We start from the raw sequence: 14,878 nt of genomic DNA, 5'->3' as shown, positions 1-14,878 counted from the left end.
GATCTTATGACACTCCTGGATCCAGTTTGAAGAGTTTATGTTTTTTGCCAGCAAAAGACATTAGCGCGCTTTGTCCCCCTCCTATCCCGATGAACACCGGTGTGGAAGAGGTCGGCTTGTTGGAGAGGCGGTGCTCTTATTCAGACAGAGGCACCATGGGAAGTCTGCTGCTACCACCCTTTCCTCAGTTGCTGGAAGTCAGTTAAATGCTATTTATTTTGAAAGTCCATACTGGAGTTTAATGTTGAAATCCATGGCTGGGTCCCAACACAATTTTAAGTATTTAGGCAAATAAAATGTGCATGCATTAGAAGAAAAAAAATATCATTGATGAAAGTGTGAGTGAACGACAGATACTTTTTTTCTGGAAGTGGATGATGTTTTTGAATGATTACCAGTTTTTGATTATCTGGAACTGGCAAAAATAACAGTTGAATACAAAATACTCATTCATGGTTTGTATTTGTTGGCACAACTGCAGCCATTTTTTTCCCCAAGTGATAATCCATTGCTAATACACATACATAAAAGCTACTGAGAAAGTCAGCAGACGAGGAAGCTTAAAACATTTTTCTATTTTCAACACTGTGGTATATACTCACCGGCCACTTCATTAGGTACACCTTGCTAGTACCGGGTTGGACCCCCTTTTGCCTTCAGAACTGCCTTAATCCTTCGTGGAATATATTCAACAAGGTACTGGAAACATTCCTCAGAGAGTTTGGTCCATATTGACATGATAGCATCACACAGATCCTGCAGATTTCTCGGCTGCACATCCATGATGCGAATCCCCAGTTCCAACACATCCCAAAGGAGCTCTATTGGATTGAGATCTGGTGACTGTGAAGGCCATTTGAGTATGGTGAACTTATTGTCATGTTCAAGAAACAAGACTGAGATGATTTGTGCTTTATGACATGGCGCGTTATCCTGCTTGAAGTAACCATCAGAAGATGGGTATACTGTGGTCATAAATGGATGGACATGGTCAGCAACAATACTCAGGTAGGCTGTGGCATTGGCACGATGCTCAGTTGGTACTAAGGGGCCCAAAGTGTGCCAAGAAAATATCCCCCACACCATTGCACAACCACCACCAGCCTGAACCGTTGATGCAAGGCAGGATGGATCCATGCCTTCATGTTGTTGACGCCATATTGTGACCCTACCATCAGAATGTCGCAACAGAAATCGAGACTCATCAGACCAGGCAACATTTTTCCAATCTTCTATAGTCCAATTTTGGTGAGCCTGTGCGAATTGTAACCTCAGTTTCCTGTTTTTGCTGACAGGAGTGGCACCCGGAGTGGTCTTCTGCTGTTGTAGCCCATCCGCCTCAAGGTTCGACGTGTTGTTCATTCAGAGATGCTCTTCGGCATGCCTTGGTTGTAACGAGTGGTTATTTGAGTCACTGTTGCCTTTCTATCAGCTCAAACTAGTCTGGCCATTCTCCTCTGACCTCTGGCATCAACAAGGCATTTGCGCCCGCAGAACTGTCGGTCACTGGATATTTTCTCTTTTTCGGACCATTCCCTGTAAACCCTAGAAATGGTAGTGCGTGAAAATCCCAGTTGATTAGCAGTTTCTGAAATACTCAGACCAGCTTGTCTGGCATCAACAACCATGCCACGTTCAAAGTCACTTAAATCATCTTTCTTCCCCATTCTGATGCTCGGTTTGAACTGCAGCAGATCGTCTTGACCATGTCTACATGCCTAAATGCATTGAGTTGCTGCCATGTGATTGGCTGATTAGAGACTTGCGTTAACGAGCAGTTGGACAGGTGTACCTAATAAAGTGGCTGGTGAGTGTACAAATCAGAGTTGCTTTTAACTTTTTTTTTCATTGTTCTGCTTTAAATACAATGTAATGGTGTTTAGCACTTTCTCCTCACAACCAAAAACGTCTCAGATTCAACATTTCTACTCCAGATACACGCATTGTCCTCACAATGAAGAAATATGCATGCTTGAAACACTGCTGGGTCGTTTATTTAACACAAATGCTAGATTTATACTAATGGGACAAAAATTGGGTAGTTTTAACCAAACATTGGGTCAAAAATGGGCAGAAATGGGAGCGGCGGTAGCACAGGGGTAAAACACGCAATCCATACTCAGAGGCTTCAGTCCTCCAAGCAGCCAGTCGCAGGCTCCACCCTTTTCCTGTCAGCTTATTGTCAAAAAATGAGAAAAATTAAGGCCACTAGTGCTACAAAAACAAAATAAAAAATTGGGCAGAGAAGACAACTCGAGTCCGAGACTCCAAGTCAAGTCACACTTAAGTCACAAATGTAAGGGCCTGAGTAGGGACTACATGTGACGTGACTCCTGTTCACGATTGGCCATGGCCCCAGAAGAAATTACAAGATTTTCAAAGAGATAGTGCAAGGAAAAGTTAATGAAAATCAAGATCAACTTCAATAATTTTAAGGCAATGGCTGGAGCGGGTCAAACAGAAATATAATTTTATTATTTAAAAATCATAAACCATGCCTGAAGGCTGAAAGAAAAAAGGACACATTAGCTTTCTGAAGTACACTCAGGCAGAGCACTGTATTTAATAACATCCTAAATTAGCTGATCACACATAAAATCAGCTGTTCAGACGCACATACATTTTCTTCAAAACACACAAATCAATGCGAGTGAAAAACCGAGTAAAGTGGAGCTGCGCCACCTAAAACGAGCCAGTGGAAAAGGGACAAAAGTTGTTCTTCCTAAGAAGTGGTTGGACCACAGCATGCTTAAAGACAACTGGGGCATCACCTGTGGACAGGAAGGTATTAATTAAATTAACAATAAGTGTGTCCACTTATTGTTAGTTTGTTAATCTGTGAAAGGTGCTAGACTGTTTCACAGATCGGGAAGGTTTACACAGCAGCAGCAGATACAGTGGGTGTAGCAGCATCTGGGGTAGAATGTGAGTGTTAAAATTATTTTGATTATGAATCTGGGTGAAAGACTTGTTCCTTGCTCCTCAAAGTGTTAAGGCTTGTCACAAAAATTACTTGTGAACATCTCTGATAATTATAACCCAGTTAGTTGGTTAGAGAAGAGTGTAGAAGAGACGTCTACACAGACTACTGTTCTGAACTACGCAACATATTCTTGCACCGCATGACAAAATAAGTTGCAAGATTGTTAAAATGATGCTGTATAATAATCTTTAGGTTGTAGTTTGCATCTTCGCTCCAGCTTCCTTTCGTCATCTAAAAACATACACGTCAGGTTAATTGGCCATCTTAAATTACCCTTAGGCGTGTGTGTGAGGTTGCAGTAATTTTTTGTTTGTCTTTGTGATGGACTAATAACCTCTCAAGGGTGAACCCCGGCTCTAGCCTATTGACTGCAGGAGGTAGGCACCAGTCCCTCGGCAACCTTTCAACAATAAGGAGCTTATAGAAAAATAGATGGATGGACATAAATCAGTTATTTAAACCCCAAGTATTACTTCTTTGGTAATCCAGGTTATTTGATATTTTTTCAACCCACTCTTTGTCTATACTTTTAACATTACTCATCTCAACCCATCCTCTGGATTAAAATATGATCCTATTATGCTAGCACAATAACCTAATTCAGGTTGTTTTTAGCCCAGGTGTGTTTTAGAATACGTGGAATGGAAATTCTAAATTTACCATGACAGCTTTCTTGGATCTTTGCGTGTCAAAATGGTGGATCTTTGACCTGTCCAGGAATTACCTCTTACTCGATAACTGCTAGTAAAAACTCCAGCCCCACAGTGACCCGGAACAGGATTCAGTACTTTACAGAAAATTAGAGAGTGAGGGCAGCAATTTGTCAGCAATATTCAATGTTTTATTCTATACTACCATTATCCTGACACTGTAACATAATGCTGTGACACACTGTTTACAGTTGGATATGTTAGTATCCTCATGTGTCATAATGTTAACGTCAACATTATATGATCTAAAGGACACCAAATGTGCATTATTTAAGAGTAAATAAAGTTGATTTGCTCTTTGTGATCTATTTGCTCTTTGTAAGATTCTAAAATTGGGTCTGAAGTTCTGGTTCATACTTGTTGAGCTCTACACCTTAGCATATATGTGTGTATGTCTTCTCCTCAACTCTTTACAAGAAAACAACAAAAAACAGACATCAACTCCACATCTGTTTCCTGTGGCTCTACAGCACTGGCAGCTAATCTTCGTGGCTGCCTGCACCGTGGATCTATTATTTCTAATGGCAAAACAATCAGACTTTATGGCCCAGCACCACATCTACTGGAATGGAAGCAGCACGTAATTTAATACTTCAGGAATTGGCTGCACGATTTTTGCCTCTGGCTCCCCTGTCGTATGCTCAATAGGGATTTAAATGCTGCTATGATAATGGCAATAACTAGGTTCATTGGAGCTAGTGATAATCTATGAATGGAATGGATGACCCAAGGGCAGAGTGCTTTGTCCCCGTGGCTCACTGATTTACTGCAAAGCAAAGCCCTCTTTCATAAGAAACCAGCGGTTTGCTCAAAAGAAATTTACAAATCCGTACTTTGAGAAACCTTCATGGCCATTAAACATTTAGTGCTATTTTCCCTTTTAGTGCTATTTTACTTTAAAGGCAATATACAGATAGACATTTTAGTTTCAAGGTAATAGCATAAAATCCTTGAGCTGAGCTGGCTCTAATTTTTGTGGAGTTGAACTTTCAGTTGAACTCTGAATTGGTTGGTGAAAGGTTAGAGTTCCACATTGTTTTCTCTTGAGCCTCGTTCTTTTAGGTTATTTGCTACAGTATTTGTCAATAACTTTAGATTAATTCCACAATTTGTAATGCTGAGAACTACTTGATAGACTAATGAACCAGTACAATGGTTTGTGTTAATGGGCTGAAGTGCAATAGGTTCATCCACTTGCTAAAGGCCAGATTTGTGTATCACATAACTTAGTTGCTGCCAACAGATTATCCGAATTTTTATAATTAAGAATTTATAAAAACACCTTTTTTCCACCATTTCTATTCAAGGCAAGTCAAATGAATTGTACAAATGCTGTCCAGAAGCAGTTAGCAACTTGCAGCATAACTGTGCTTCACCTTCAATGTGCGCTGTTCCCTTTTAGCTCTGTGTGGATTTGAACCTGCTTTATCCCTTGTGCTGCCTTGCACCTGCTGCTATCTGCTGAACTATAGTTGCATCATTGTTGGTAATTCTTCATTAGTAACATTCTTTTTTAGAAGATTGTTCAAATTAGGCTGGCAAAGTTCTAGTTCTAAAATAGTTTCTGTTTCATGAGGCTTTCACAATGCCTTCGTTATTGTAGCGCCAGTCATAGTGGATCCAATTATATTGTTATTTCTGTTGTTCACACATTTCAAGAAGTTTGAAAGTTTTTGTGTGGTCATTAAAGTGCCTACACTAATGAGATAGAACAGTGTGGTTATTAGACAGGAGGAGAAGGTTGTTTAATAGCTTCCATTAAAGTCTTGCTTAGCTTACTTCATTATCTTTGCTAACTTCATCCAATTCTACACTATTTATTTAAAAACAGGGACAGGACAACAATGCAAAGCTACTCCAGGAACATTGATCTTACCCCACAGCAATAGTCACTCTTGGACAGACGTTACATAGGCTATTCTTCCTCCCACTATCATGTTACAGAGCCATTGGGATGTTCAGCTTATCAGCAATAGCTCCATTTGTCAATGTTCTTGCAGCAACATGAATCAAACAGTGCCATTATTTACCAGGGCTGCAAACATCTCTCTGTATATTTGCATATCACATTTATTGACAAATTACAAATAACAGATGGAGTCTAGAAAGAGAACTAATGGTTGGTTTCAGACCAACTCTATTTGTGTGAATATGTGTTTGAGGAGGACTAAAACAGTTGGCCAAAATGTAGTGCTTGATTTGTTTGAAGAAATAATGGGCAACAAAAGCCAGCTCCCCTTCTGTATCCAAATATTTAACAATAATTTAGAGGGGGGGGGGGGGGCAGCGTGGTGAACACATTCAAAACACACATACAAAATAGTGGTGACTGTACACATGGTAGGACATGCATATTAATCTGACAGATTCCAAAAATAAAGCCGGAAGATAAACAAAATATGAGAATGACATTACAGGTAGATTAAAAGACAGCAGGCTTAAGTTGCTCATGTTTTTATATATGTTTTATACATATTATTATATATATAATTATTAATATATATATATATATATATATATATATATATATATATATATATATATATATATATATATATATATATATATATATATATATATATATATATATATATATATATATATATATATATATATGTATATATATATATATATATATATATATATATATATATATATATAGGGGCTGCACGGTGGCGCAGTTGGTAGCACTGTTGCCTTACAGCAAGAAGGTCCTGGGGCCAGGGGTCTTTCTGCATGGAGTTTGCATGTTCTCCCCGTGCGTGCGTGGGTTCTCCGGCTTCCTCCCACAGTCCAAAGACATGCCTGTTAGGTTAATTGGTCTCTCTAAATTGCCCTTAGGTGTGTGAATGAGTGTATGCATGGTTGTTTGTGTGTTGCCCTGCGATGGACTGGCGACCTGTCCAGGGCTTCCTCGCGACCCACTATGGAATAAGCAGTAGAAAATGACTCACTGATATATATATATATATATATATGTATATATATATATATATATATATATTATAATATAATATTATTAAATTATATTATTTACATTATGCATTTATTTCTTTATGGACATCTGTACCTCTGGTGCAATTATAGGCCTCTCTGTAGTCATTTTGTGCTATTTTGCATACAGTATTTACCATTTGAACTGTGTTGTATGTTTTATTTCTTTATTTTTTGCATTGTATTTGGTCCTTTTGGAAACCCTAAGTTTGTGCTATAATTGGGTGACTCACCCAGAACAATGTTTCTTTTAATGTTGTTTTGTAGTTGTAGATATAATATTGTGAGGCACAAGCCAAGGTGTCTGCCTTGGCTTGTGCCAAACAGTCTTTTTTGAAGCAAGAACCGCCACTGCCAAGCACCATGCACAATTTGCCTGTTTGACTAATTCATAGTGTTATTGATTAGAGAAGCATTTGTTTTCTGCTTTCTTTTTCTTTCTTTCTTTCTTTCTTTCTTTCTTTTTCTTTCTTTCTTTCTTTCTTTCTTTCTTTCTTTCTTTCTTTCTTTCTTTCTTTCTTTCTTTCTTTCTTTCTTTCTTTCTTTCTTTCTTTCTTTCTTTCTTTCTTTCTTTCTGTTTCTCTTCTCTCCAGCATTTGTGCTCAGCTGTGCATTCCCCAAAGAACCTGCGGGTGGAGAAGTTTCGGTGACACATCTCCATGCTGGTGGAGAGGCCTACTTCACTTGTTTTACTGGATACAAGTTGCAAGGTCCGAAAATGCTCACATGTCGCAATGCAACCACACCTTACTGGAGTGGGAAAGAACCACAATGTGTAGGTAAGATAACTAGTACCTTTGCTAGGTATGTTTAAGTGAATCCTTCAAGTTGGCATTGCCGGATATGATGTTCTTATTGTACAATACCATTGAGTACCATAGTTAAATTAATTATATATAATAATTTAGTTGTCCTTATGACATTTATGGGGTAGGATTGAAAGTTATTATGGGTAGCTTTTTTCTCTTAATAATTGCAATCATCATTTTAAAACAGAATTTTGTATTTGCTCAGGTTATATTTGTTTCATATAAAAATACTTTAACATCTGACAATGTCTGACAAAGAAAAAAAAACAATAGAAGCAATATAAGCAGGCAAATACTTTTTCATGTCGCTACACTTTGACATGTGTCAATGCCCCATAGCTACTTTCTAGTCAACTGTAGATTTAGTATTTGTATTAAACCAATCTGCATGACATTTTTCCAAACAATTTTACAAAATGATAATCAAAACAAATATCTTGTTAATAAGAACTTTTTTTTACAGTTTTGACAATAGAAATCAAAATGGTGCCTTCCAAAACAAACTAAGTGAGCCTTATATTTCTCCAGCCTTCCTGAAGAAAACTGGTAATTGTGATTAATGAACACTTTCACCAGATTGTCTCCCACTGAGTTGATTTGAGAGAGCAACTGTGCACAGAGAGCTATTCTTTAGAGAAGGGGCAAAACAAAGCCGTCGGACCTGGCTGCCTTGATTAGAACATGTGGCTGTCAGTCTCTTGCTTGTAAAGGCTCATCTTCCTGTTCCGGCCTTTCACATTGCCTGCCTGCAGCTGCTCTCAGCTGATAGGGTTACTGCTGCCATTTTGCCGCGTTAAGATACTCTTAGACCCAGGAGAGCTGCCTGGTGTTGCACAGCCACAGTCCATTGGATATTGATGCAATCTTTGCACAGACAGTGACTTTCTCTGAAATCCCCCTTCCATAGTTTCATTACATTTCTCATCTAGCTTTTACCCTCTAACTCTTTATCCTCTTGCTCCCTTCTCCTGCTCGGTTTCTTCCAATATAGCGTCCTGTGGGGGGATGATAAAGAATGCCACCTATGGTCGTATCGTCTCTCCTGGTTTCCCTGGCAACTACAGCAACAATCTGACCTGCCACTGGGTACTGGAAGCCCCAGAAGGCCACCGGCTTCACATTCACTTTGAGAAGGTTGCTCTGGCAGAGGATGATGACAGGTGACTTATAGCTGACATAATAACAAAAAAAAAGACTCAAATAATGACATGTTAAAATTAAACATTAGCGTTGCCAGCCAAAAAACATGCCCTGATCCATCAAGAAAGAGTCTCAATTACCCCTACAGTAGTCAACTATCTTATCTAAATCTTTACAAATGGATCATTTAGGTGCTGCCAGTTTCAAAATTGAGGCTAAATCACCGTAATTGTTTGTAAACTGCATCCAACAGATGCTTGGTGGGATTGAGATCCAAAGAATGTACAGGCCAAGTCAACACATTGAACTTGCTGTTGTTTTTCTCTTAAGCTAATAGCTGATAGTATCAAGCCCTAAACTCACCATCTGAACAACATTATCCATGTGAACAGAGCATTACATTCTCAAGGGTCATTAATGACCAAAGTCTTTAGAGTAATGGATGAATTTGAAAGCACATATTGTCACTACAATCCTTTAAGAGCATTCTTTAAATCCAGCGAATTGAGGAGAGTGATGTAGCATGAAATAGGGGACAGTAGATTCATTATAGTTTCAATTGAATTTGCTGATCCAAATGGCTGCTGTCATGGAAGGCCATTCGCTTCATTATAACAGCGATATAAGATATTAACACAAAGTTGCCACAACTGGAACTAGAAGAGTAAGCGATTACATTTTGTTTTTACTAATTCCAGTACATTGTAATTCACACGACCATATTGTTTCTATTGTGTGTGTTTATACAGGTTGATAATTAAAAATGGGAACAACATTGACTCTCCCCCTGTGTATGACTCCTATGAAGTAGAATACTTGCCAAATGAGGGTGTGCTCAGTACTGACCGTTACTTGTTTGTGGAGTTCACCACAGATGGGACAATGACTTCCACTGGCGCAGCCATCAGATACGAAGGCAAGCAAATCACACAGACTGCAGTTATACATTTTGTACAGGCCATGTCACACATCCCTAACTGTATTTACTTTGTTCATGCAGCCTTTGCCAAAGGGATGTGCTATGAGCCTTTTGTAAAATATGGCAACTTTAGCAGCAGCGACTCCAGCTACAGCATGGGAGCGGTAGTTGAATTCTCTTGTAATCCTGGCTACACACTGGAGCAAGGTTCTGTAGTGATTGAATGTGTAGATGCTCAAAACCCACAATGGAATGAGACAGAGCCTGCCTGTAGGGGTAAGTAAACAGATTTTGATTGTACTCCATTTTAACCTACACCCTGCTCAGTAGGCCTTCTTCTGTGTTTACAGTGTTCATGCCTGGGAATAAGGCTCACATTGCATTGTGTTACCCATACATGTCCTACCAAGCCTCCTACCACTCCCATCCCGTGGCACGTAATACAAGTAGCTGTGAGAATATTCCACAGTAAAAAGGGGATACTTTTTTTAGAAGTTAATATGATGTAAATTGTCACAACACCAAGTTGTCCATTTATGGCATGCAAGGCTGCTATATAATATATGCACTTTAAGGAATGAAAGAAAAATTAACCTGCACTATTAACCTGCTCAAAAAAATTAAAAGTAGGTTTGGTGGAGGGTCAGACATATCCATGGGGGGATGCACAGACCTGTACAGCATAAAGAATGGCACCCTGACTGCCATTAGGTATCATGATGAAATCCTTAGGCTCACTGTTAGACCCTTTGCGGGTCCCTCATGTGGCAAAAATATGCAGGCAGTTCCTGGAGGATAAAGGCTGGCCCTCATGCTCCCCTGACCTAAATCCAATAGAACATGTCAGGTACAACATGTTTAGGTCCATCCAACGGCATCAGGTTGCACATCAGAATGTTTGGGAGCTCAGTGATGTCCATGTCAGGATCTGGGAGGAGATAATCCCAAGACACCATTGTTCATCTCATGCCCTGACATTGTCAGACATGCATACATGCACATGGGGAACATACATATTACTGAGTACCATTCTGAGTTGCTGCAGTGACATTTCAGCAAATTCGACTAGCCTGTTGCATTAGTTTTTGAGTTTAAATTTCTCGGTGACTTCAAACTAGGCCATCTGTGGTTAATAGTTTTCATTTTCATCAAATGTTGTTGCATCATTTTGTTCCTAGCACATTACCCGTTCCATGTCAGTATGGATATCCCCCATGATTTCTTTTTCTAATTCTATTTGAGATCTGATGTGTTTTCAAAGGCAATGTATATCATCATAACAATAATTAGGCATGGTATTGGTTGTTGACAGTAAAACATTTTCAACCCATAAATGTAATGCTATATTCTCTGGGTTTTTTTTTTGTTAAGGATCATTAATTTTGTTAAGAACTTTAATACAAGTCAGTACATAAAACTAGATTTTACAGTGACCTTACTAGGTATCCCTAAACTTTATGATTAGAGATGCTATGATTTTTAAACCACTAAAAGTTTCCGTCCGGTGGTTTCTATTGCTGAAAGTCCTTCTAATAAGAGGCCAGATAACCTACCAGAGTAACCAAAGTTCTTGCGGTTTGTTTAAAGCACATAGTAAAACAGCATTGCCCCTCCCCCACCAGTTGTTCACTGAAGGTCAGCTAGCTAAAATAAGGACTCTATGGTTGTCCCTCGCATAAAAATCTGTCATTGCGTGGAAGTTTAGAAAGGTTTCTGGTTGTAAAAAACACAGATACTCATTATTTGGAAACTAAAGGGCACTATCTTAAATTTTCAGCTGGTAAGATACAGGCAGCTACAGTCTGTTAAGAAGCTGACTGCAGGCTGGCTACCTGAGCATATAGCTAATTAACCAGCTAATATCCACTTCTTATGAATTATATTCTGCCTATTAAGAACTTTTTTGTAATTGCTACTAAATTCAGTTGGTGTTTCTTCTATATTTTCTATATTCTACATTTCTAAATAAATGTTAAAAATATTACAACTGTAATTAATATGTTAGATTATTTAAACAGCTTTAAAAAGTGTTTTAAATAAAGGCAGTGCAATAGATAATATTCTACATTTTTGTTTTACATCTAAATATAATATTTTTTATGAAACTTCAGGTTACTGTGGTATTTTTAATACAAGGTTATTATACCATGATAATCTCATAGCGGCCCATGCCCATTTGTGACTTCAGATTAAGTTACTTATGAATAGGGGTAACGCTGGAGAATGAATCCAGCAATGTTCTGCTATAAAACCTCAACTTATAAAAAATGCTTTCAACAATAAGCCTAGTCAAATATGTCTGACCTATGAATCTAATGATTTAATGGTATATGCTTGATCATTTCAGTAGGTGGCGATGTCTTTTGTTCAAACATTAAATCCAAACAGCATTTAACTGTGTCTTTCTAAGCTGGTATGCACTGATCCATGATAAATTTCCTTATAATAGAAATGATTTACTTTGATATCTGTGCTTGCAGGGCAGATTTTTCAAGTGCTCAAGATTAAAGGCACACAATAGCTGCCCTGAGTTGAACTCTCTGCAGAACGCAGACTATGCACAGTACTAACAGCCTGCTAAACCTTTCCCTCTGTATTCACACTCATCCTGTATACACACACATACACACCACTTGCTGACCTTACTGGTTGCTGTAATGCCTGCGTGGTTATTCCATCACAGAGTGATATTGAAAAGCGTTCTTGTAAAGCTAGAAATAGGAAAATTAAATTTTTTGCTCTTTAAGATCATGGTCACCCAGTGGTTTATTGTTAGTACACAGTTTCACAGCGATCCAGCCGAGCAGCTTCACATTCCATTACACACAACCTTTAAAGTCAAGGTTCATTGAATTAAATAAAGGTATGCCTGCACCAGTGTATGCTTTTTTAGAGCAGCTTGATCATACTTTTTGTCTGTAAATTGGTTACAGTTTGTTTCTTTGTGTTGACTTTGCTGTCTCTGTGTGTTACAGCTGTGTGCAGTGGAGAGATCACAGACTCTGCTGGCGTGGTGTTGTCTCCTAATTGGCCTGAGGCCTACGACAAGGGGCAGGACTGCATCTGGGGTATCCATGTGGAAGAGGACAAAAGGATCATGCTTGACATCCAAGTGTAAGAGTCCATACACAGGTCTCAGACTGGAACTCACAAAGGGGGAGTCAGGGAGGAGGTCAGATTGAGCTGCTAACATTTAACCCTCCATCTCTTGCTACAAACACACACTTTTCTGTTACTTCCTCATCTTTGTTATTTTCTCAGCAGGCATGTGCACAAAGAGAAGTCTTTCTATGACAGCACTCATTAACTACATTTTTTTCTAAATCTTTACATGCGCCTACATTAAGGATTCTGTGCTGCTTCCAGCTCGCTCTCTGACCAGATTAGCCAGTAAGCCTCCCTGCTCCCACTTCCCTGGTGTTTGCCTTGGAGTTGGCTTTGAAATGAATATGCTCTGGCAAGTGAACTACTCTGAGCCACTTATCCAGTCTACCCAAACGGAATCCAGCAAACACGTACAGATGTCATAATGGACACATGCACACTGTGTTACCTTCACTCTTCACCTTCATGAGCCCCATTTCACATGATCAAACTTGCACAAACACAGAGACATCTGCTTTCTCATATCCGCACCTCCTATTGGTCTTAAATTAGGTGAAAAATATCTCATCACCTTGATTTCTTTTATGGTGCATTGAGCATTTTTCTAAAACCAAAATGATTAAAGTGTTCAAGTTCAAGTGCATAAAAAAATCCACATATTGTCTCATTATCTTATATAGATTCATGAGTTTGTTTCGGATGAGGGATTCCAAACATTTCAGCATGTACATCCATCTTAACACAAAACAATACAGCATAGAGAGAGGTTAAAATTATACTGGTAGGAATACGTCCAGCATACAAAGACAATGAAAAGATGGTAACCATAGCTGGTGTGAGATATTGGTTGCATTCTCATTTATACAAGCTTGCAGTTGGTTCCTTAAGTTTCTCTTTTTCATATCCATAATTTATTTTTGGACACTGAGAAAATACCTTTATTGCAACAGACCACAGATGATGTAAATCAAGTCATTATCATTTTCAGAGTCTCTTATGGACCAAACCACCATTAGTGACATGTTGTTACCAATTTTGGTGAATATTTGTTATTGGAAAATTAAGTTTATTCAACATTATATTTTTTACTAGTATTTGTTCAGTATATTGTGTTGCTCTAAACAGATATTTTTCACCAGTTTTTTTTTTTTTTTGGGAATTTGGAATTTCAGTCAGAAATATTGTAATACCTAGTCATCAATAGATGGCAACAACCTCAACATTCACAAAAGCCAAATTTAAAAGAGGAAGACCACAGAAGTGTCTGGTGTTATTCTAAGGCAGCACATTTTAAGGCCCCACCACTTTCAGTCCTGTCTCTTTCATAAATTTATGCCATACCTGCTGAGCAATAGACCTGGAAACATTGTTAAGGCTACATATAGACCTGGTTTAGAAATTCATAAGGTTATAAGTAAAATGATCAAAATCCTAAGTTCAAACCCAACAATTTTTCTCTTTTTTGTATGCTTGTCTATCTTTGCTAAAACCCAATAAAAAACTTCCTTAAAAGATGGCTTATGGGATGCCATAAATATAATTTATATTTACCCAAGTATTCAAATTTTAGCCTATATGTCTATGGACCATATGATATTGTTTAGATGCATTTTCAACAAAACAATGCTCACTGGGTAACCCCTAAACTTAATTTCAACCTTGACATCTAACCATAATCCTTACCACTTTCCCCACCCCTAACCTTAAACACAAACTGTATTTCTGTGTGTTGTTAAATAACCTATTATTAATTATTGGATGCAAAGACCTTAATCAGAAGATAACATTTGCTGTGAACATTAATGTTTTGCAAGAACCAAACTTGGTTTTCTGATGCAGGGGCTCAGAATGATGTTGACAATTGGGAGCTAAATATTGTTGGACGATCCTGAGCCAGACTAAAGCAGAGCAGGCTAAAGACTGAAAATATTCTTTTAAAACAATCCTGGCGGTTTTTGTACATGTTATCCTTTCCATTTAATTCAGTCACCAAAAACTCTGTTTGCCTGTGAATGGGAAGCACAAACACATCAACAAAATCTCAACAAAATCTCAGTTTTGCTAAACATCCATGTTAGTGTGGGATTCAAAAATCATTCTGTAAAACAATCAACAGAATTTTTCAAAAAAGGTTAGCCTGAAAAGAATTTATTTCTCTACAGTTTATTTGTTTTAGATTTTTTTTTTACACGTATTGACATAAGCATATGAAACAAAT

General features: G+C 38.2%; 1 protein-coding gene across 1 annotated transcript in view; it reads left to right on the top strand.

Annotated features, from left to right (window-relative positions):
• LOC124876619 (seizure protein 6 homolog) overlaps positions 1 to 14,878 on the top strand; it is a 149,378-nt gene that overhangs the window by 118,586 nt on the left and 15,914 nt on the right. The window contains exons 5-9 of the mRNA XM_047379545.1: positions 7,281 to 7,466; positions 8,488 to 8,656; positions 9,386 to 9,552; positions 9,637 to 9,831; positions 12,531 to 12,669. Of these exons, the coding sequence (XP_047235501.1) occupies positions 7,281 to 7,466; positions 8,488 to 8,656; positions 9,386 to 9,552; positions 9,637 to 9,831; positions 12,531 to 12,669 (856 nt within the window). The remainder of the gene's footprint in view (positions 1 to 7,280; positions 7,467 to 8,487; positions 8,657 to 9,385; positions 9,553 to 9,636; positions 9,832 to 12,530; positions 12,670 to 14,878) is intronic.

The sequence above is a fragment of the Girardinichthys multiradiatus genome, chromosome 11 (genome assembly GCF_021462225.1).
Source record: "Girardinichthys multiradiatus isolate DD_20200921_A chromosome 11, DD_fGirMul_XY1, whole genome shotgun sequence".
Taxonomy (NCBI): domain Eukaryota; kingdom Metazoa; phylum Chordata; class Actinopteri; order Cyprinodontiformes; family Goodeidae; genus Girardinichthys; species Girardinichthys multiradiatus.
This window is presented reverse-complemented; position numbering and strand designations above follow the sequence as displayed.